Genomic DNA, 22,953 nt, shown 5'->3' with positions numbered 1-22,953 from the left:
ATCAGGGCGCTGCTGAGATCCTGCCACCTCTGAGTCCATGCACTCGTGGGTCTGCGAAGGTCTTGCCACGCTAGGAGAGGAGAGAGAGGAGACACAGTCAGCATTAAGGCAGGGCTGTGGGAAACAGATGTTATTCCTGATGGGGACAAGGGGAATCTCACTGGAATTTCCTCCCAAAGAGCTCCCAGCTGCAACTGAGCCTGCCACGGGGGCAGGAGGGCACAACACTCTGCCCTCGGGTGTTAAGAGCTCTGTGCCGCACTGCTCTTGTACCTAGACAGATCCACGCGCCTTGCAGGGAAGGCAGAAGAGACACTTCACTGCTGTGCTGTTTGCAGAGCTTGTGCTGAGCTGGCGGGACGCGTGATCGCTGAGAGACCTGCACGCAGCCGGGAGGGAGAGGTGCTGGGGGGGCCAGGGAGGAGCGGCACTGGGGACCCGGGTGCTTTCAGGCATAGTTCGAAAACGAGCAGGGCAGATAGGCCAGGGAGAGAAAGGCCTCTCCTCCCATCAGCACAGCCCAGGGCAGGGTGCAAAGAGCCACAAAGAGCCACAAAACCCCGCTCCCGGCTGCAGAGCTGCAGCTCCACGAGCCGGCGGCGCAAGCAAGGCCAGAGATCAGCCCCTGCCATGTGCAGGGGATGCAGAGCTCTAGGTCTCGGAGCCTCGTTCCTTTTTGTTAAACACTGTGAAAGGCATCAGTTTTTTCTTTTGCACATGATCAATATTCCTGGTAGCTAAAGACTCTCAGAGGGACATGAGCAGCACAGATATTTGACCACACTCACTATCTGTATAGTTGAGATTTTCAGTGCTCCTCAGGAGTTTAGGCATTCCTACTGAAATTTCTATTACGTTTCTATTAAAATCCTATCAGATTTCTATTAAGATGAAGCTGAGATAATCCTAGCTGCAGCAGCGTTATCCCAGTGCCCAGAGCCCTGCGGACGGGAGCGCCAGAACGGGCTTTGCAGCAGACAGCTCCTGCCCTGCCGAGTTCACCCTCTGCGCAGGCTTCTCCGACACAGGGCTGATGCAGGGAGGGAGGGGAATGAAACGCAGATCAAATAAGCTGCTTGCCCAGGATCGCAACGGGAGTCTGTGGCGTGAGAAACACGGACTTGGGGCTCCTGCCTCACAGCTTTCACGAGAAGCCCGACCTTTCCAAGACATCCTGCATTCACCAGGAGCCAGAGAGAGTTTCCAGTGGCAAGCTGGGTACTCCTGGAAATAACGCAGTCCTCAGGTCTGTCCTGGTGCATGTCTTCTCCTCCCTGCCCAGTAACTCCCCAGAAAATCTCAGCTCATGCACTGCTTTCATCTGTAAAATCACAGCTTTGCTCAAACCATTCCGACCACTCACTGGACGGGTCCAAAATGAAAGGGTTATGGTTGTATAATTGATCAATAAATTATATATTTACAAAAAGCCCAGTGGACTCCGCTAATTTCCACCACCAGCCTTTTTTTTTTTTTTCCTGCAGTTGAATGACTTTCTAGGATGCGATTCCCTCCTGCTCTGGCCAGAAGGTCTCCTTCTCATGGGAACGTCTCTGGTTGAAGTTCGGTCCTAGAAACCAGGCAGCAAACACTTGCTCCCGCCCAAATGCTGAGTGCTTCTGTGCAGGGGGAGGCTCTTAGGCCCCCGCAGGCATAAATCCTGCAGATGACTGGGTTAGACTCACTCCTGCAAAATATGAGGACCAAATTTCTTGCATGACAGTAGTGACTGCTCACTCCAGGGACTTGGCAGAATAGCTGATGCCTTTTATTACACCAGCTGGCAGAGCTGGAAAAAACACATACATTTTCTGGCACAGTGGCCTTTCCCTCAGTTTAAAATAGAAGCAGCCATTCTCCTGATATGACTAACACATAACAGTCCACAACTCTTTTCACTTAAAAATATGAGCTAAATATTTGGACCAGAAACACCAGCCCATCCGTGAGCAAGACCAGCAACCAGACCCTGCTGGGTGTTGTGTTCGCACAGATGGATTTTCTGAAATAATGCGCCCAAACTTCCTCTCCACCCCGCTACCCCTGGGATGCCCTGGCTGGCGTTGGCAGTCTTGCTGGCAGACCACACGGGTTGCTTTCCGTAACTTCACTCCCGCCTCTTGGAAGGCGCAGGGTAGAATTTGGGCACATATCACTGCATCGTCTGTGTGCACGGGTGTATTTGAGAGCTATCCGCATCAACGCCGATGCGTGTAGCATGCAAACGGCAACGTGCTCTGTGGAACAGAGAGGTCCCCAAATAGTGCAATGCTCCTTGTGAAAAAGACATAAAACAGCTCCATGAATGGGAAACTTCTCCTGAGATAATGAAGAAACAGTTCACTCCCTGGTCTGCAGATTGCACATTGCTCAAGAGCAACGCGGGAAGCACCTGCAGCCTTTGAAGAGAAGAGAAGGGCTAAGTGGATTTTCCACCTTTATTTACTCCTTAGAGATAAGGGAAAGGCTGCGTTCTCTAACAATAATAATTTTAAGCCACGCACGGTGCAGGCTGGGGAGGCCCTGCACTCCTGGCTGGCCCCGAGCGGCTCCCTTGCCATGCTTCGGCCCAGCGGGGCAGCTTTCGTTTCCAGTTACCCGCACGGATTGGGACGCAGGGGTGGCGGGGAGCGAGCTGGAGCAGATGGCCAGGAGGAGAGGAGCCACCCCAGGCTGCGTGGCAGGGCTGGGCAGCAGAGGAGATGCCGCGGGGGTGAGCGCGCATCTCTCCTTGCCAAGCCTCTTCCCTCCCTGTTGCAACCCATGCGCAGCCCGGCCGGGGGCTCGACCCCATGCACGGCCTGGCCGGGGGCTCTGCTCCCCCAGGTTACAGCTGCCCAAACGCCGGGGAGCAGCTCCAGGCCGGGGGAACCGGCTGCGAAGCCCCGGGGAGGTCTCCGGCTGTGGCCCGTGCGGCGGAGGGGGACGACCAGCTGGCACAAGGTGCTCTGGGTGGGCTGAGAGCTGTCCCATCCCTCCCCATCCCTGCCGGGCCGAGCAGCCGGCTGCTCCTGCTCCGCACTCCACATCCTCAGGCGCAGCCTGATTATCTCCAATCCACATCCGACCCACCGGATAAACAAAGCGTGTCTGGTTCTCAGAGCTCAGACCCTCCCCTGGGCTTGATCACCGCTGCTGCTTACACATTCAGACAGCGTTTCACACTGAGAGCATCCAGTCATTAGAGGGTCATTTGCAGGAGCTGTTAAACGCTCAGAAAGGGAGGCCGTGGTGCTAAACCCTAGCAGGAGGCAGACTCGCACAGAAGTCTTGAGACCCGGCTTTTCCTGAAATAAAAGCTAAGATTTTTGCCTCTTCCTTTGCAGAATAGGAACTCACTTTTAAAAACTGTTGTCACATCAGCAGTGAAACCAACAGAGCCACTGCCTCCATCCCACGCTTTCTAGCTCCTCTCCCTGCATCTTTCTCTACCCAGCCCCCTATTTCCATGGACCTCGCTGAAACGTTATATCTTTGAGATCTCTGTCCCTCCATCACCTTTGTTTGAAATCGAGCAGCGGGTTCAGAAGTTATCGTGTGGAAGGGGAAGGCAGACGGATGACCTGGATGGTCATTCTCTCGGAAGACCAGGATGAAAAAATAAAGGCCGAGATTCCAGGGCTTTAAGGAAAACATCAAAGTGCGGAGGGCCAACAACAAAGCCGCACCACTGTGCTTATGCAAGGTATCTGCTTAAGAGCTCCACTTTGCAGAGCTTGTGCCTGAACGGAGACCTAATCTCTGCGAGCAGAAAGCTTTGCAGCCTCTCCCTTCCAGGAGGCCAATACACATCCTGCTCCGGCAGTCCTCGGCACCCCCTTGCCAAGGGGGGATCTCTGCGGCGGGCAGCACCGCCGGGGCTTGCACCGCCAGCGCAGCTACTCAGCACCACGAGGCGCTGCTGGGGCAGCGGCAGCTGGACACTGCACAGTCCATAGGCAACAGGCGAGGACAGCTGGGAAGGGGACACGGAGTAAGGACTCCTGGGCATCCGCATCTGTTATTTGTGCCGAGCTCCCGATACACCCCAGGGAGGGGTCCGGTGGAGATACCAGCTGGCACGCGCCGCCAGAGCCTGCTCATCCCCCCGTTTAAACAGAGACACTCTCTTGGGAGCCTAATGCAGGCAGAAGGGACCCGTTTAAGCACCAGTTTCTCAGGAGGTTTGTGGGAGTTTCCTTGACTTTAGCATGAAAAGCATCCTTACATGCCGGGATGGGAAGGAGGGAGTCCCTCCTTCACAATGCAGGGAAGGGACCCCAATGGTAACAGGAGTGCTGCCTACCAAAGCTGCAAGACTTAGGAGCGCAAACAGCAAAGGTTGAGGGACCACTCCGAGCTTGCAGCAGCCTCTGGCCGGCTGGAATCGGGATGGAGATAGGCTGGGAAAGCACTGCTCACCCTGTCTCCAGAGGGACAGCCCAGCGGCACGGACCCCAGGGTTCCTTCCAGCTTCCCTTTGCTGGGCGCACGACCAGACGCTTGTCATGGCCCCATCATGGTTGCAGCCCCTACTCTCGCTCTTGAAAGCGAGCAAGCTTGAAGCAAGTAAGAGCACCGTCTTCTGTGATGCATTTTACATAAAATGCCTGCCAGCAACGGGAAGCAAGTCGCTGCCGCCACCCACCTGTTGTCTAGTAATATCCATGCCTTGGGAGGAACAGCACAAGTTCAGCGAGGGGAAGATAAGCACAGTTTACTTTGGATGCACGAGGAAAGAGTGAGTGAGAACAAACAGACCGAAGCGCCTATCAAAGGCACAAGGGTAATATTTGTACAAATGGTTGATTAAGGCACTAGCTAGGTCATTATGAGTCCAGTGACCGGGACACAGATGAGGACAGAGGCAGTCAGGGCTCACCGCTCTGCCCTGCTCGAGATGAAAGGAGGCAGGGATAGGAAATCCAGTGACAAAACCGACACTCATCCACTCAGACCTCCACGGAGCGTCCCAGCTGTGGGAGGCAGCCACCGACTGCTGCTTCACCTCCCACTATGGTGGCAGTTCGGGGAGGGCAGCGACACAGCAAGGCCTGAGCTAGCTTAAGAGCTCAGCCTGGGACGTAAGCAACTTCACAGCCTTTTAGTGGAAGGTGATAGGCAAGTGACAAACCCCAGAAAAGCAGGGATCTGCACTGAAAATTGGGAAGCTAGCCTTTACGCAGCTTGTGCAAGCTTGGAGTGCTAGAAACAAGCGCACCCATGAGACAGATCCAAAAACCCACCCGAGGATGCAGTATCAGCTGGGGATACAGCTGGGACTGGGAAGGGAGCTCTGCTTCCTAATGAGAGCAGGGGATGCCGAGACTGCAGGCTCTCAGCTTACAGGCACAGGAGGTGGCAAAGCTCAAGGCACAAACGTGGAATGAATTACAGCAGAGCAGATGCATACGAACAAGTGTCACTTAGCCGTATCACTTGTTCACAGCTTTTGTAAAGATGGGACAACTTGCTTTGCCCCCAGCTAATGTATTCAGGTATCCATGGCCTCAGGGCCACACACATTGGGACTCCAGCAGGAATTCTGACCCTCAGGGACCCATTTCACACCTGGCCAGGTGCTGCACAGGATGCTTTCCCTCTTTCTGAATTATCAGATATGAATCACTATTGGAAGCAGCCAGAGCTTTGATGATCATGCCAGATCCACACATGCATTCAAATACCAACATATAGGCATCATGGACACAGACAAAATACTTGACACTTAAAATACTTACTGCATGTTCAGTTATCCTTTGAGTATGGGGGGAAAACAAAAGTATTGCATCTCACAGCAGCTGACACTCATTCAAAAAAGCCACATAGCACAGTCACTTTTGTACCAAGGCTTCTGTTTATGTTTAGGCCACCACAGATCAAAAACTCACAGCAAAAACCTGGAATAAGCTTCTTTCTTTCCAGAGAGCCAGCTGGATGTGCATTTTTTATTGTGGCACAGCCCTTAGCTACAGGATACACCGTTGGCTGTGGCGCACACATCCGTGTGTCTTTCCATTGTGTCGGTACCTCATTTGTTCTAAGGGACATTTGCAAAGGCACAGGACATTGTCCAGGAGCTGCAGTCAGCTTGAGGAGAACACAGCTCTCGCAAGCCAGGTCAGGCAGGGCCGCTGGCACCATATTCCTTATTGAAATCTCAGCCCAGGGTAAATATACTAGTACACTACCTCAAAGGGAACAGTCTGCTTAATGGGCTTGCATGAAAGCCCACACAAAATGTAAAGAAAGTGCCAAATCTAGCAGCTGTTTTGTAAATAGCAACCCTCAGCATTTGTCTGCCAGCATCTCAGCTCCCATATGCAATCCGAGTGTCTTGGTTGTGGAAATGCAAGTTACACAGCCCATCTCCCCAGAAAACAAACACAGCAGGGCTTGGCTGCACAGAAAGCTCTATCATTTTCATTACTTAAAAGATGGCTAAAGCTTATCTGTTTTGGATGGAGTTATAATTGCAGAAAAGTATTTCACAATAGTAAGAGGGACAAAAAATCCTCCTCTTGTGCTCTTTTAACAAGGGGACAACTACCTATGTGGCAAGGGTTATATCAGTACAACTTAGCTGTAAAGTCATGCTCAGGCATTAACTATGAGCAGAGTAGGAAAACAAGCTTCAGCACTAAGTATATGTACTTACTTATAGCAAAAAAAAAAACCCACCACAACCCACACACTCTACTCTGTCTTTTAAAGTCTATCCCAAAGTGACCAACTTTGGCAAGCTAACTTAACATGGCAAATTTTCTTAAAGACTAAACTTCCACTATTTCTCTCCAGAAACAAAGCAGGAAGGTTCTGAAGGGTGGTTTGATTCTCTGGAATGACTAGAGAGAAGAACTACTATGAGAACATATGAACCTGACTGACTGCTGTGCAGTGCTCTTAGCCACTGAGCTAAAGCTTAGCAGTATCATTTCTACCTGAAAATATTAGTTTAGCAGGAAAAAGGAGTCAGTCCCAGCTGCAAGTTGCAACACATTCTACTAGCGATAGCAACTTCTCACTGAATGCACACAATAACAAGGCAAATACTATTCTGAGTTGCAAAACTGATAAAATGACACTTTAAGGCAATAAATTTGAATCTGTTCCCATCAAGGTTTCAGAGAAACACTTCATCTTACCTTAAAGATGCAAGTCTATCCACATCATTTGCTTTGTCTTTGTTTCTTTTGTTACTCATTATTAAAGGCTTGCAGATCATAATGTAGCAATTGAACTTAATTAGCAGATATTTAAATATTATCAGCTAAGACTGACTTGAACAGACACTCATTGTCTTTCAGAAAATCAAAGGTCCAGGCCATGTCCTAATGTGCTTGCTCCTTCTTTGAAATGCCTCCTCAAACACCAACAGTACAAGATGCCTCCATCACACTACAGACTGCTGAGTAATACACATTTGTTGAACTGCACTGGGAGTAGAAATGCAAATACTTACGGGGGAAGCTACATTTAACTGATGGTACAGTTATGTTCTCAGGTGCAGCTTCCTTACTCAAACATAAATCTATTTCTAACATGCCAGTTAAACCTCTCTCAATTAGAAATCTTGATCTCAATTAGAAATTAGGTCAATTAGAGATCTTAATCTCTGCCCTCTAAGAGATTAAAAGGAGAAACAGAACTTTAAAGATGAACAAAAATTTCAGCATGGATCAGAAAAAACAGTGGAAAGCATTACAATTAAGGACTTACTTGCATGCTGGAAGAGAGCAGCTGGTTTGGAAAAGCAGGAGTGGCAACACAGAAGCTGAAGGCTCAGACATTTCCCTAGTAGAGGCTGCTAGAGCCCTGGAAGGCAGCTCAGAGCAAGGGGACCCTCTGCAGGGCTCAGCTGCAGGTGGCTCCTGCTGAACTAATTCAAGCCTCTTCCACCTGTGGCCTGCTAAAGTTCTGTACCATTTCTGGTGACAATTAGTGGAATAGGAGCTTGGGGACACCTGTGACATGACCTAGCAAAAGAACCAGCTGAAAGTGCACCATGAACAGTTTTGATAACTATTTCTGGAAGCAGATTCATAAAGCACAAGCTTCCTGCAGTGACCAGATGTTACACAGGGTACATACTTATGCAAAGAGGGCTTAACACATCTTAATGCAGCCTGTGTCTTGGGGGGGGAAGAGAGACAACCGTGCTCACCACTGTATGTTGGTCTCAAGCCTGTATACAGGATCACCCTACAGATTTTCCCTGCTGCAGGTTAGTAGTTGTCTTGCTAGAATGAATAAAGGATAGAAGCCCAATTTATTGCATTAAACCCCATACCAGGAGACAAAATTATTTTTATTTCTCCCATATATTGCATTTCTGTAACTTTTACAGTAATACAATGATTAACAAAAGCATAAAACTGGAAACAAAAACAATCACTGAGAATGTCTCCCGCAGTCTGTGGCCCATCGCCAGCAGGGGCTGTACTTGTGTATTTGCACCCACACGGAGAGGCTGAGATTCAGTCCTTGTAACAGGATGCATTCTGTTCTCAGAAGTGAATGACTTGCCCTTCCCAGGAAGCAGGAAGGCACTCAAAGCATGGGCTTCTGTAAGCCTAGCTGGTGGGAATCCTCAAGACAAGGTCCCACTCTTCATTGGATAAGCACTCTCAGGGCATGTGCTTTAGATGTCCATGTCAAACTGTTCTTCCTCACCTGTTGAGAAGGACAGGAAAACATGGATGAGTCCTCAAAGTCCCACATTAAATACTAAATATTGTGCTGAAGCAACAATGTTCAACTGTGCCTCAGAGAAACACAGCAGTTTGGACTTCAAGTATGCAGCAGATAAACTAAACCTGCATTCAGGCATCAAGTCTGAGAACAAAACCATCTTGTGCAAGCAGAATGCGTACTCTGCCCCCAAGAGGGGATATTTTACTCATGTATAGAGAGCAAAGAAGAGGTAGAGGAGATATCCCTTGTGGAGCAAGTAATTTCTACCCCTGGATTTCCTTGTAAAAAGAAACAATGCTGTTGACAAAGGATCACTGGGATAGACTTCTGTTAGCAAAGACAAATATACATTTCCTGACTTATCTGTATGACTGTATCCATGGTTCATGCAATTTGATAGGATGTTAGTGTGAGTAGTGATGATCAGTTCCTGAGGACAGGGCTTCTTTGAAAAAAGACACAACCAAGCTGGCATCCAGCATGCAGTACATATTTCAGTTCAACAGAGAACCAGCTGAGCTGTTAAAGGTCACAGCTGTGTGTAATAAAAACCATTAAGCAGTACTGATCCTGGAAAGATTTTGCTTAGAGCACAGAAGCCAGTTAATGAATACTCAAACTATTTTTATATTTAGGAGAGGACCAACTGTAATATCTGGTATTTTACGCTGCTTCAAGAAGTAATCTCATATAAAACTTTAACCATTCAAGAGCAGTATTTGCTCATTTTACTCCTAGCATGCCTTTCAACAAGCATTCAGGTTCTCAAAGTAGCCAATGACCTCTAGTCTCCTGTGCCACAACCTTTATTTTGCTATCTTTTGTACACTTGCAAGCTTCTGTAGAAGCTGCTAGAGCCAACAAGGGCTATCATATCCTAGCTATAAATATTGAGTTCATCTGTACTCCAGAAGCCTTGATGTTAAGAAAAAGAAACTTGCATCTCAGGTTGGTATCCAAAAAAGCCCCAGACCAAATCCTGCTTTGAATAGTAAGCTGATCATTTTCAAAAATGCAAAGCCACTGCAAAATGGCACAGGATAGCCACAGGCAGAAACAGCTGCACTCATTCTCTCAAAGGACTATTAATCCAGTAGCGTTTTCCCAAATGCAAAATTAATGAGAATAAAGTGATAACATGACACAAATTGCACTTAAATTACAGAAAAACATTCACATTGCTGGAGACCATATTAGAACCTACAGTGAGTAATAAAGCTCCACAGCACCTTGATTTTGCAAGAAATTATCAAAACATCAACCCTAGTTCACAGGAATTATCTGGCTCCATCTCATGTGTAAACTTCTGTACTTCACTTGTTTTTTGTGCACTCACCTACGCTCACTTTCTCATAATTCTGGACATGGTTGTTTTCAATCTTTGACTCCTCCACATTTGGGCTTGTAACACCTGGAATGTCCGGAAGGTCAGGTGGTGTTTTGGCAACCGGAGAATTGCGGCACTCCATCAAAAACTTACGATCATAAATAATTCTAGTACCTATAGAAAGAAGATATGACACTTTTGTATTTTGATGCATGAAAGACTGCTATGGTATTTGGGTTACTTGATTGTTCCCCAAGTACTAAGACAGGCATAACATTCCCTTCAAGAGACCTGCCTGGTCTACATTTCAGGTCATAAAGTTTGGGTATCCAAATCACAGCTATACATGTAAAATAAAGGGCATATTTAAAAAGATACTTGTTACATAGCACTCACTGCTTCAAACTACCTCAGAAGAAAGTCAGATACCATTAACACTGTTTATAGCTGCAAGAAAAAGGCACAAAAGAGTCAGCCACCCAAATAATAGTTTTGCTACCAGTCTGTGTGGACAGAGCACAACTCCAAAACCTAGTCCACTGCTGCATCCAACAGATCTGATCCATTCCACCTAACATGAGGTCATAGCAAAAAAAGAAAAAGTAAATTGAATTTAATTTCAGCTTGTAAGTATAACAAGCTTTTCCAAGCTGTCAGGGGCTGAGAACTATAGGCAGATACAAGCATATGTATCAAGAAATAGGAAGCAGCAGGGTGTGTCACACTGAACATTGTCCAGCAAAAACTTCTACAGAGTTCCTGCCTTTATGTACCATGCGCTGACTGTGCAGCTTAGTTATATATACTCTCAAAAAAGTCTTTAATACAGTCCTTAATGCCCATCCATTTTAATGGTGAATCCAGACCACATCCCACTCTTCCTGCTTTAAGTGAAAGAAAAAACTTCAATGGATTAAAACAAGCCTCAGAGGGAACAGCAGAGTTGAGGCTCCATGCACAGATTTCTAGGAACACCACTAGACTGAACAGCTTGTTCCTTACAAAGGAACTGGTGTTGGAAAAAGCTCAAAGCCACAGAAAAGAGATCCCTCCAAACAGACCGCAACTTTAACCCAGAAAGTACTGAAAAACAGTTGTTGTTTCCCCCCCACACGCACACCAAGAGGAAAGTTGCAACACCCCTTTATGGACTGGACCTTTACTTTACTTCCATTCCCATCAGAAGGAAAAATCAACTTCCCATATACTCCAAGTTTTGGCCATAAGTATACACATGTGCAGGGAAAAAACTTGCCTTTATTTTGGAGCACAGCTAGAAAGTAAGTAGATATTAGGAAGTTTTGCCAATGAGATCAAGACACTAAACTTTTCAGGAACAGGGTTTGGATTTGAGTTGTTTCTCCAGATCAAAGAGGGGAAAACCAATCCAATTTAGAAGTATGCTCCAGCAGTTGGTCAGGATTTGAGAGAAGGAACAATCCCAGGCTGTGAGTTAAGTTACTGGAAGGCTTACAAAGGCAAGGGTGGTACTTCCTAGAACTGCAGTTCACATACCGAGTATTAGGAGCACATTTCATAACAGGCAGACAAGAACTTCCACTCCTGGTTTGCATTCATTCGCTCAGTCACATGCGCAGAGCTCCGCTTACAAAAGCAGACACCCTGTACCAAGCCAAAGCAGCATTGCTGACAACAGCTGTCAACAGGAGCATAGCTTGGTTGGCGCTCGACATCCATAAAGGGACCCCTTCCAACTAGCTCTCCTCCCACTGTAGGGAACATTTAGTATTCACCGAGCACACGGAAAGGCTATGCAGCATGGGAACTGCTCTGCTCCCTAAAGCCTGGCTTCAACACCTGACCATCTCTGCTGTGCAGCTGGAAGGTCAGAAGGGGGTTTGGCTCATTTTGAATATTCTCATCAGAACTAAGTTTGAAGGAAGTGTCCTAGTAAAATACCATCTTGTTCCTCCCCTGCCAGAGACAGCCTTGTAGCTCTGGCCTTTACGGAGCACAGGAATTGCTAGCTGTGCCACTCCACAAGTGACCACATCCCTGTTGAAAGGGTCACTGCCTCCACAGCGGAGTCAGCAGGACTGGCAGCACATCAGTCCCTCAGCACCAGCGTCCTCTCCAGGTGCATCATTATAACAGATGTCACCGATTTCAAGCATGGCACATCCAAACTCTGCTCTGGACCCACACAATCTGTTCTGCTATGGCACAGGTTTGCCACTGCCCCAGCCAGTCTTAAGAGAAATAGCAACTTCTAAAACCACCCTGAAAAGAGCTGCTGGAGCACACAGCCAGCAGGTAGCACATTGCAGATGCTCCAGAAAGCTACAGGAGCAACCTGACAGGCTTCAGCTGACACAGCTCAGAGCACCAACTACCAACCACAGCTGTCCAGAAAACTTCCAACAGGACTGTGCAGAGCTGGAAGCTCACAAGAACCAGAGGGACCATCCTAACAGAGCACCACACACCCTCCAGAAAGGACGGAGCACTTCAGCACCAGGAACCTTATTCAGGAGGCAGCTCCTTCTGCTACAGCTGAGCACTGTGAACACAAGCAGGAACACCACCCACCAGCATTGCGCATTTCAAGCATAATGAGCAACACAGCTCTTCCTGTGTTCTTGCTTGCGATGGATGGAGCTGGCCCAACTCCCGAGCTACAAGTTCATGTGGAATTTACTTAGGGAAAGACAATGTGTGCATGTGCCTGTGGCAAATGGGCAAGAAGCCCAGACAAACAAGAACAGAGTATTAACGAGAACAGGCTCTTTATGCTTAAAGGTCACACATCACCTCTTGCACTCCTCCTTGCTTCTTTATACTCAGCAGTCATCTTCTCTGCTGACTGCTGCAATAAGAACAGCAGTTTACCTCCTGTGCTGTCAGATCAGGAGGGAGCTTCTTTGTTCTGCCGTCCCCTCCAAAGGGGGCCACAGAGCCCAGAAAGGTCTGTGAAGGTACCTGAAAAAGGAAAATTGACTCCTTTTGTCAAAGTGTTGCACCAGGTCAGGAGCCAGAAACTGTGGTGAAGCTCAGCTGACTTGCATCAAACTCAGTGGGCCTCCCTGCTCCTCTGCTGCTGGGATGTGACAGCTGACACTTCACAGAGCATCAACATACACTTGTTCCCTTCCCTCAGAAGGATCCCTTTTATTCACAGACTGTGTTTTAAGATGCCACTTCAATGCTTCTGGTGACTCAAAAGCAAATTATCCAAAGAACTTCACCTCAATGTTGGGCAGAAGGAAACATCTTGTGAGGAAAAACCTGGCTTTTTGATCACAAGCAGAATGAAAAGAGCTGATCTACAAGCATCTGATGACTAGAAAAGCAAATATACCCCTACTCTTCCTGAAAGAAAGAATTTGGATGCTAGACAGGCATAGTTCTGCACACTGTAGCTGTGAGGTACTACTGTATTGAAAGCCTTGAATAAATATATTAACAAAAACATTAAGTCTGCATCCGTCTCAGCAGTCAAGCTGAGAAATTAAGTTCTAGTACCAGCCCTTATCAATTCACAGATTCCCTCTGGTTCATAAGTGGATTTTTATAACACTAGTTTTCCCCATGGAAAAAGCAAACATCAGATTTGTGTCAAACACAACATTGTTTAAAACCCAAACATTGGTAAATCCAGAAGATATAAGCTCCAGAAATTTCTGTGGACATTTGCATTCCAACAGGAGCTTCCCTGCACCCCATTAGCACACTATACCCGAGAGAAGTGAGTGATCATTGGCATTAGCATTCAGCACTGCTACTGTAGATTTCTAGTTTTGGCACCAAGCCTCATTCACTTCACTTACATCCACAGTTCTGCTTACAGCCAGTGAAACGACTTCAGAGCTTACAGTACTCAATTTTTTCACTGAAAATTAGTCAGAGGTTTTGCATGACGAACTTAATTTGCTACTTTCTTCTGACTCTTGAAGTTTAATCTACTGCTTGCAGGAAGTCTCAGATGTTTTGTCAGTGGACTACAATATTTCGTTAAATATTTTCAATAAGAGGATTTAAAACAAGTGCTTCTGAACACAAGATAATTTTTTTCGCAGCAGCCTGGGCTTACATGCAAAGTACTCTGCCCAGGAGAATCGCTGGATACGTGCATTAGCAGAAGAACAGATCAACAGAGGCACTGTCTCAGGAAGCAGAGAAGCACTCCAAGTTCAAGTTGGCCTGCACCCAGCATGTCTAAAGGGACACTGACTTAACTGACAGCAGTTCTGGTGCATAGAGATTAACACACAACAGCGGATGACCACCTATGAGAAGCCACCTACAGCAGTAAGACTCAAGCTTAAAAGATAACATGCAGAGCACATTAGTATAGGGAGTTTGGTCTAAACTTCTGAAAGGTATGGATATTTGTTCTCCCAAGAGCTCTTCCAGACTATGTAGAAGGAATTCTTTACAACGCTAAAAGTGAAGGAAGACTGGCAACCTAAAGGCTAGCACTCTCCCAGGCCTCTGGGATTTTTCATTATACCTTCATGTAGAAATAGTAATTCCACATCTGACCTGCAGACAGTCTGCAGTTGGGCCTTAGAAGGGTGAATTGTCCTCATACAGGCTGAGGAGGGACTAAATGTACCAAGCAGTCACGAGAGCTCTGTGGATTTTTCCAGATATGCACACCCTAACAACAAATACAATCCATATTTCTACTCTACACTCTAGACATTCATTAACCATCTCCACAGACAAACAGAGATAATCCTGGAAAGCTCTCATTACACTACACAGTGCAAGTGTTCAACTTTTATTCTGTTACTTCAAGCACGTGAACTAGCAGAGAAACATTAATTCTAATTCTCCTTTCATGACATAATTACTGCAAGTGCTATTTAAGTATTTCAGCTAGTTGCTGCTTTCAGAGAAGAAAAAACATGTGGCAAGAACAACACTAACTTCAGTTCCCCAATCAAGCTTTTCTGCATAAACTCGAAAAACAGAAGCGAGTCAGCAATGCTGACTTCCCTCTTTCTGAATTTTTTTAGCCCACAAAATATTATGGGTTGTAAAAAGACCAGGAGGTCTGAAAGCCTAGCAAATTGACATCTACTGCCTTCCATTCAGTTTGTTCCTTTGGCAGAACTTCAAGTACAGTCAGCTTCATTATTCCTGCTGTTTGCATTGATCTTTTATGCAGCAGCACAGGGGAAAAATCCTTAAAGGTATGGAAAAAGTGATCTCAAACCACTGCTCAACAGGGGCTCAGCTGCCATAGTCAGAAATACACACAGCTGATTTGGTGCACAGTGTCATCATCCAGAACAACAGTCACTTGTCTCACAAAAGCCAAACTACACAAGCTAAACAGCAAATTCAAGGAAGCTGTGTGGACACAGACTCCTTGCGATGGGTAGGCCCTTCAGAAAGTTTTGCACGTTATGTTCTTTCTGTAGTATACTGAGACAAAGCATATTAGGTATAGCTAAGATAAACACCAAGTTTACAGCTCTTGTACTTCCATTGCACTTGCCTCTGTTCTAAACAGGCAGCAGATGTGGGCTAATTTTCAGAATCAGTTTATTCTGTTAGCTGCAAACAGCTGAAGGTGCAGATCCCTAAAGGACACCATTCCTAGCAGTCACACACAAAACCATGGGGGCTGCACAAGATGGCTTGTAGCAATAAAAGAGGGAACTAATCCACTTTTTTTTTTGCAGTAGAGGAACACAGCATTTTCAGAAGAGGTACAGCACTCCAGAGGAACAAAAAAATTCCGTAAGGCAGCAGGGTTTTACTTAATCATTGCCAGAAGAAACCACAAATATCAGAGATTAGAATTAATAAGTAACCCAAATTGGAGGATGACTCCACTCCCTACAAGGCTACTCACAAAAACAGCAGCCTTGTTTATCACAGTGGACACACAGGTGGAAGCTATTTCCCTGCCCCAGTACCAGGACCCCTTCTCATTTTGGGGGCTGGCTCCCTCATTCTCTTTCACAGTGCAGCAGCCAGCAGAGGCCAAACCTCCAGACCCCAGGGCACCCCTCACTTCCCCACCCAACACCCCCTCCGGCAGCTTGCCGGGAGGCTGCTGGGCCTGGCAAACAGCAACCCCCACCCCGCTGCCACACCAGGAAGAGCCCCTCGCTCAGCTGCATCCAGCTTGTTCCTCAGGGAGTGGCCCAGCCATGCCAGACCCCAGCCCGGGGGCCCGTGTCGGTTCCCCCCCCCCCCCACCAACGCACAGGGCTCCCAGGCCCTCCACCAAGATGAGGGCTCCTGCTGCTGAGACAACCTGCCAAAACAAGAGCGCCCAGGCACCCCCAGAGACCCTCCTGCCCAAACAAGGGCCCCTCCCTGCAGACCATCTGCAAATGAGACCCCCCCACAGCAGGGCAAGAACCCCCCATACACCCCCTGTACCTCCCCCATTGGAGCAAGAGCCTCCCCATACAGCCCCCATAACACCCCAGCAGGGCAAGAGCCCCCCCCACACACACTCCTGAACCCCCACATTGGAGCAAGAAGCCCCCCTGTATAACTCCCATAACACCCCAGCAGGGCAAGAGCCCCCCCATACACCCCCTGAACCTCCCCCATTGGAGCAAGAACCTCCCTATATAGCCCCCCATAACACCCCGGTGGTGCAAGAGCCCCCCATACACCCCCTGAACACCCCACATTGGAGCAAGAGCCCCCCATAACACCGCAGCAGGACAAGGGCCCCCCACAACACCCCCATACCCCCCCACATTAGGACAACAGCCTCCTCCACGTAGCCTCCCCAGAACACCCCAGCAGGGCAAGAGTCCTCTTGTAACCAACCCCCCCCCCCCACTGGGACCAGAGCCCCCCATAACCCTCCCATGATCAGAGGGAAAGCCCCCCCCCCCCGTATTTCCCCCCCCAGCGGGGCAAGAGGGCAACTACATCCTCCCCCCCCCATATCCTCTCTGCTGGGGAAAAAAAAACCCACTACCCTCCCACTGGGAGAAAAAAGCCCCCCCACGGCCCCAGGCCGGGGCAAGAGCGCCCTCCCCACATCCCCCCCCCGCCGGGGCGAGAGCCTCCCCACAGCCCCCGTTAACCCCCCCACCGGAGGGCACCACCCTCCCCCCAAATACCCCCTCGCCAAAGTAGCGGTCCCCACCCCCGGTTCGGGACACCCCCAAACCCCTCCCAGGGGAGACCCCGCCGCCCCCCCCCGCCCAAACAGGCCGCGGGTCCCCGCCGGAGCCGCCTCCCCCCCCCCCCCCCGCCGCCGGAGCCGGCCGCGCTCCTACCGCCCGGCGTGGTCCCGAAGACGGTGCCTCCCGGCGTGGTGCTGTAGGCGCCGGGCGGCAGCGGGGCGCCGTCGGGCAGGGCGAGGCGCTTGCCGGGACCCGGGATGTCGCGGCTCGGCGTCTGCCCCGGGCAGCAGCGGCCCGACATGGCGACGGGGCCGGGGGGCTCCTGCCGCTGCCGCCGCCGCCGCCGCCGCCACCACCGCGCCTGGCGCCGGCCGCGCCCAGCCCTGCCCTGCCCCGCCCCTTCCGCCGCACACGCCCCTTCCGCCGCGTGGCACGCCGGGAAAAAGAGCCCGGGGGCGGGGCCTCCGCGCCGGGGGCGGGGCCGAAGTGGCCACGCCTCTCGGGGGTCCCTCGCCCCGCCCCCCCGGCACCCACGTGGAGGCGACAGGGCGCGTCCACGTGCGGCGCCCGGGCCCCGCACGGCCGCGGCCAGCACCGGGCCCCGCTCCCCGGGGGGGGGGGCACCCAGCTCCCTGCTCCCCCGTGGGTGCCCCCTGCTCCCCATGGCTGCACCCAGCCCCGGTGCTCCCCCGTGGGTGCACCCTGCTCCCCGTGGGTGCCCCCCGATCCCCCCTGCGCGCCCCCCTGCTCCCCATGGGGTGCCCCTGCAGTGACCCCCGTGGGGGGCTCAGCACCCTGCTCCCCCCAGGGCGTCCCCCGGCAGTGACCCCCTGCCTGCCCCACGCGGGAGCCCGCTCTGGGGCGGCCGCGCGGGGAGGTCCCGGGTGGCTGCGAGCGCCTGCAGTGACAGATGTCCCCCCCGCTCCCCGCGGTGTCACCCGGCCCTGCGCAGGTGGCCGCAGGCGCCGGGGAGTGCCGAGCCCCGTCCCAAATGGCTCTTCCCTGGGACCACCCGGCTCGGTGGCTGCCGGCCGCGGGCCCGTCCCACTCACCCCTTTGCAGCCCCGCTGACGCCGGCTGTGCCTCTCCCTCAGCTTTGTGTCCTGTCCCAGGCAGCCAGGGGGCCGAACAGGCGCGGGAAGCAAACCGCGATCCCGGGGATCCCGTGTGCGGCGCGTAACGCGGCGTTTGGGGTCACGCCGGGGAAATCTGACATCACACGCAAGTTAAGAGGTGAACTTTGTTTGCAGCCCCGGTTAACCGGATCTTGCCAGCCTCGGTGTCAGGACTCTTTTCCCTTCTAAGCAAAAGCGTTTTCCCGCGTTTCCCGCCCGGTGAGCGCCGCTGGCCCCGCTCCCGGTGTCACACGCAGCTCAGGGCCCGAACAGCCTGGTGGCTCCGCAGGGCCCGTCGCAGCCCCCTGCCGCCGCCGGCTCCCGCTGCCACCACGCTGCAGGAGGAAGCGGCTCCGGGAAGCGGCTCCGGACCCAGACCAGGCACCTCGCCCAAAGGCTGAACCTGGCAGAGAGGAAGGTGCTCGAGGAGGCCGGAGGGCCGGGAGCATCCCAGGCCCGGCGCCGGCTGCTCCGGACCGATGCTGACACCTGCTGATGGCCGAGGAGAATGGGAACGCTGCACGGTTTTCCATGCATCCCGCCTGCGTAAAGCACCTTTCGGAAACCCCCGAGGATGGTGCCGGGCCCGGTACATGGAGCTCGGCTGCTGTGTGCCGGACCCTGGCACGGCACCGCGGCCGGACCCCGCTGGACCGGCACCACGTCCCGCTGCCCCCTTCCCGTCCACCGTGTCCCCCGCCACAGCCGCCCCTGCTCCGTCCCCTCACCGGATTCGCTGATTCCCGCAGGAACGGGCCAGCAGCCGGCGGAGACGGAGAGCTGGGCCGCGGGGGCATCGCCCGGGTCCGCCCCCCCCCCCGGCCAGCCGCTGGCTCCGTTCCCGGGAGCCGGGGCAGGAAAACGGCACGCTACCGAATAGCGAGGCCCGCGGCCTCCGACTGATTTCCGATTGTCTGGCTCTCACGGAGACGGGAGCTGGAGTTGTCTCTCAGGGAGAGTTTTTTTTTGGGGGGGGGGCACGGGGACGACAGCACCTTCGTGGCAGCGCCCGGGATGCTCGCTCCGGGGATGCCGGTTTTGGGGCGCCGGGAGAGCAGGGCGGGAACGGCGGATCGGATCCAGGCGGACCTGGGTGCTTCTCTCTTCTCCCCCGTCGGCCGCGCAGGGACCTGCCGCTTCCCCCCCCCCCCAGCAACCTCAGCCCCTTTGCGGCAGAGCGAGCGGCTCGGGCGGCCGTGGGCGAGCAGGCGGCAGCGGAGGCGAGACACGTGCTCCCTCTCCAGGCTCCGGGGAGGAGGATCAGCCTTGCGGTGCTTGGAAAGCCTTTGCACGAGCCGGGAAATATTTGTGTGCATGCATGTAGGCATTTGGGTCTAAACGATTGTATTTGTAAATTTGTGTTTATATGTTTGCATTTGGACGTTTGTATATTTACATTTGTATATTTGTATATTTATATTTGGATGTTTGCATATTTGTATTTTTATATTTATATTTGCATGCTTGCATTTACGTACTTGCACCGATATTTATGCAGTTTGCCCAGGGAAGCTGACGCCTCAGCAGCAGCCCCCGTGCGGAGCCGGGGTGATGTCGGGGCGCCGAGCGCGTCCGCCCGCCGCGTTTACATCCCGCGACGGCCACCGCGATAGCGGCAAACTGCCACCCCGGAGCCACGACCGCGGTGCCGGTGAACAAGCCCATCCTGCGGGAAGCGTGACGCTGAAGAGCGGCCGGGAGCCTGCGCGCCTTCCCCGTGCCGGGTGGCCGGACCTCTTCCTCCTCCTCCCCGCTTGCCTCCCGCCCGCTGCTGGTTTTGCTGGAAAACAGGCCGTTTGCAGCGCTCGCCGCACCAGCACACGGGCCGCGCCCTGAGCAGCGGGCGAAAAACGCACCGATGGAAACAACGGGCTGCTCGGCGGGCCGAGAGCAACGGCGGCTGTAACGCGCCCCGGTTCCCGCGCCCCGGCGGCCAGCGAGCCGGGCTGTGTCCGAGGGCACCCAGCACCGGGAGCCGGCAGCACCGGGAGCGCCGGGAACGCCGGGAGCGGGGCCGGGAGCACCCCGGCACCCAGCAGCCTCGCGGCGGCTCTTCCCGCAGGGCAGCCCTGCCTTCCCTGCCTCCCGCCGCCGGCTCCGAAACGCAGCCAGGAATTAACCTTTTCCCCATTTTTTGCTCTCGAGAAGAGCATTTCTGAGAAATATCTGGGAGCCCGAAGGAATGCACGGGTTAAAAATAGCCGCGGAGACATGGGAGCCGCGGAGCCGGCCGCGGAGGGGGCCTGCCACGCTCGCGGGAGGCGCAGGAAGCCTCTGATCTTGTTGTTGTTGTTGTTTTTCCGCTTTTCCAAACAAGCAGGAGGAAAACAGCCCCGTCCCGGCGGGTGCCCGGCGCTGCCAAGCCGCCGGGCGTGAGAAATGCCTGCAAAACCCTTGGAGAAAGCGCAAAGACAGACGGCTCCCTTCGGCCCCGTGGAAGGGAGGCGATCTTGGAAACTTCTCCTTGTGTCGATGCTTCGTATCCGACGCGCTTCCTAAGCGTCGCGGTGCCGGTGCCTCTGCCGGAGCTGTGTTTCTGGCGGCCGCAGGGCGAAATGCTGGGAACGGCCCTGTAAACGGGGAAACGGGCGACCTCAGCCCTGCCTGCGCCGGCGGCCGCTCTGACCTCCGGGGTGCCCGCGCCTCCCTCCGCCTCTCCCATCGCTATCAGTGCCTTTGCTCCCGGGAGCTTCCCTTGGAAAACAGGATGTGCGCGTGTAAGAACGGCCGGAGGTCGCCCCGGGCCTCTCGGGAGACCTGGGAGCTCAGGGGCTCCTTGCCGATGGCTGTGGACGGACAGGGCTTGCCGGGAGCCGGGATTGCGGCCCCGGAGCTCACAGCTCCAGGCTTGCCGGGGGCCGGGATCGCTCGCAGCTCCAGGTTTGCCGGGGGCCGGGAAGGCTCTCCCGGCGCTGCCGCGGGAGCTGGTGCTGGCGCGTGATCCCCATCGAAGGAGGCGCTGGCCGCGGGGTGGTTTGAGGTTCCCCCAGCGGCAAAGCAAAAATCCTCTGCTTAAAGCAGATTGCAGCCCTGCAAGGGGCCGGGACACGGCGGTTCCCTGCGGAGGGGCAGTGGGACACGAGCTCTGGAAACGGCGGCTTGCAGGAAAGTCAGCGAAACAGCCCATTTTTGTTCTTTTTTATTGTTCTGAGCCAGAGCCTTTTCCCTTCCTGCCGCGCTGTGTCTGAGCCCTGCTGACACTGGTTTAGCTCTCGGGGCTGCGCTTGCATCTACTGCGGGGAGGAGAGTTTATATGGAGCCAAGAGTTTATACGGAGCCGAGAGTTTATAGGCGGCTTCCTGCAGCCGTCCCGGGACACGCAGTACCCAGCGGGCTGAGGCTCCATCGCAGCCTGTTTATGCGCTGACAAGGAAACTCGATGACAGATAATCCCAAACAACTTCAAAGCGAGATTCGCGAGTCCGATATGGGAACTATTCCTAAAGCCTCAGCGCGGAGACTAATCGCCGCTGCGGACGTTAAAGGAGGAGTGGGAGCGACCGCTGGAAGCCGAGCGTTGGGACTGGCCCCCCTGCCCGCGCTGCTCCTGCGGGCCGAGGGGATTCGGGGCACAACGGCGCTCCCGAAACAGCCCGTGCCCGGGCGGAGGGCACAGCCGGCCGCCCTGCCGGAGCCTCGGCAGCGCGATCCCCAAACGCAGCCGGCGCCGGCGGAGACGCGTCCGTGCAGCAGCAGCGCCTGCACCTGCGCCTGCGCCTTCCCCCTGCACCGTGCAGCCCCGGGCACGTGCACGGGGTCTTCGCTTGAACCGTCAGCTGTAGCAGCAAACCTGGCAGGAGAGGGCTAACGCTGAAAGATCAGCTTCTGGGAGAGACTGTGACGAGGTTTGCAAGGCCTGAGCTGCTCACGTCACCTGGTCCAGCCCACCTGCAAGACGTTTAGGGATTGGGGAGGGGGGGATAAAAGGGCCGGCAGGGGAGCTGGGGGCTTCCAGGTTTGGTGGGGAGCTGCAGGTGGTGGTGGCTGGGCTCAGTGTGGTGCAGCAGGCTGGCACCGTGGGCAGCCCTGGTGGTGGCTGAGCGTGGGGCGGGTTTGGTGTGGGGCAGCTGCATCCCACCAGCCCCACGGAGCGGTGTGTGTGGAGGGGGCCTCTGGGGTCCCTGGTTCGGCCCCCTGCTCTGAGCGGGGCTGGTGCTGCATTGGGTTTCTCGGGGCCTTTATGCAAAAATGAGCGTGGGGAGCTGCGGGATGAACGGTCCCGGGGCTGGTGGGATTTGTGTGCTGTGCAGCGGTGGTTTTGTGGTGCTGGCGCTCCTGCCTGGTGCCCTGCAGGAGCTGAGCCTGCTGTGTGATGCCTGCCTGCATGCAGCTCCCCAGAGTCTGCGTACCTGTGCCACAGGTTTTGAGGGCTTCAGTGGGGACCTGGGCTACGCTGGGAAATGCAAACTGTGCCAGGAGGAAGGATGCAATTGCTTTACTGGAGTGCGCATGTGTCACCTTGGAAACTTTTTCCCACTGCAGTGGAAGAATGAGCGTGGTGCCCATCTGCTGCCCATAAGGTAGGGCAGGACCCCAGCCCTGCTGGAGGGCTAACGTGCCCCTGGGGATGCTGTGCCCATGGCAGAGGGGGCTGGGGCTGGGCTGCTCTCCCTGGACCATGAAGCTGGGCCTCCCTGGCTGCCCCTGCCCTTCTCCTTGCCCTTTGCTCCAAGCAGGGGACTCGTGCCAGCCTGGCCCTGGCTCCCGATTGCATAGGCGGGCAAAGCTTTGCAATACTGGCCTGGCTACAGCGAGGCTCTGGCACCGT

General features: G+C 53.2%; 1 protein-coding gene across 1 annotated transcript; it reads right to left on the bottom strand.

The window, feature by feature from the left end:
• Positions 1–8,247: 8,247 nt before the first annotated feature.
• EIF4EBP1 (eukaryotic translation initiation factor 4E binding protein 1) lies at positions 8,248–17,412 on the bottom strand. Its single transcript, XM_067312457.1, has 3 exons — positions 17,224–17,412; positions 10,010–10,174; positions 8,248–8,652 (listed from the first exon to the last, which is right to left on the bottom strand). Exons 1-3 carry the CDS (start codon positions 17,369–17,371, stop codon positions 8,621–8,623), a joined length of 345 nt encoding a protein of 114 aa, XP_067168558.1. The 5' UTR covers positions 17,372–17,412; the 3' UTR covers positions 8,248–8,620.
• Positions 17,413–22,953: the final 5,541 nt, after the last annotated feature.

The sequence above is a fragment of the Apteryx mantelli genome, chromosome 29, assembly GCF_036417845.1.
Source record: "Apteryx mantelli isolate bAptMan1 chromosome 29, bAptMan1.hap1, whole genome shotgun sequence".
In the NCBI taxonomy this organism is placed as follows: domain Eukaryota; kingdom Metazoa; phylum Chordata; class Aves; order Apterygiformes; family Apterygidae; genus Apteryx; species Apteryx mantelli.
Note: the sequence above shows the minus strand (reverse complement) of the source record. Positions and strands in the feature narration are given on the sequence as shown.

Bases quoted from the DNA above. Each gene is read 5' to 3' on its own strand.
- EIF4EBP1 (XM_067312457.1), bottom strand. From the start codon at position 17,371: ATGTCGGGCCGCTGCTGCCCGGGGCAGACGCCGAGCCGCGACATCCCG. The intron at 10,175-17,223 runs GTAGGAGCGCGG...TTCTTTCTATAG, and splicing joins CTTCGGGACCACGCCGGGCG to GTACTAGAATTATTTATGAT. The intron at 8,653-10,009 runs GTGAGTGCACAA...CCTTCTCAACAG, and splicing joins TTATGAGAAAGTGAGCGTAG to GTGAGGAAGAACAGTTTGAC.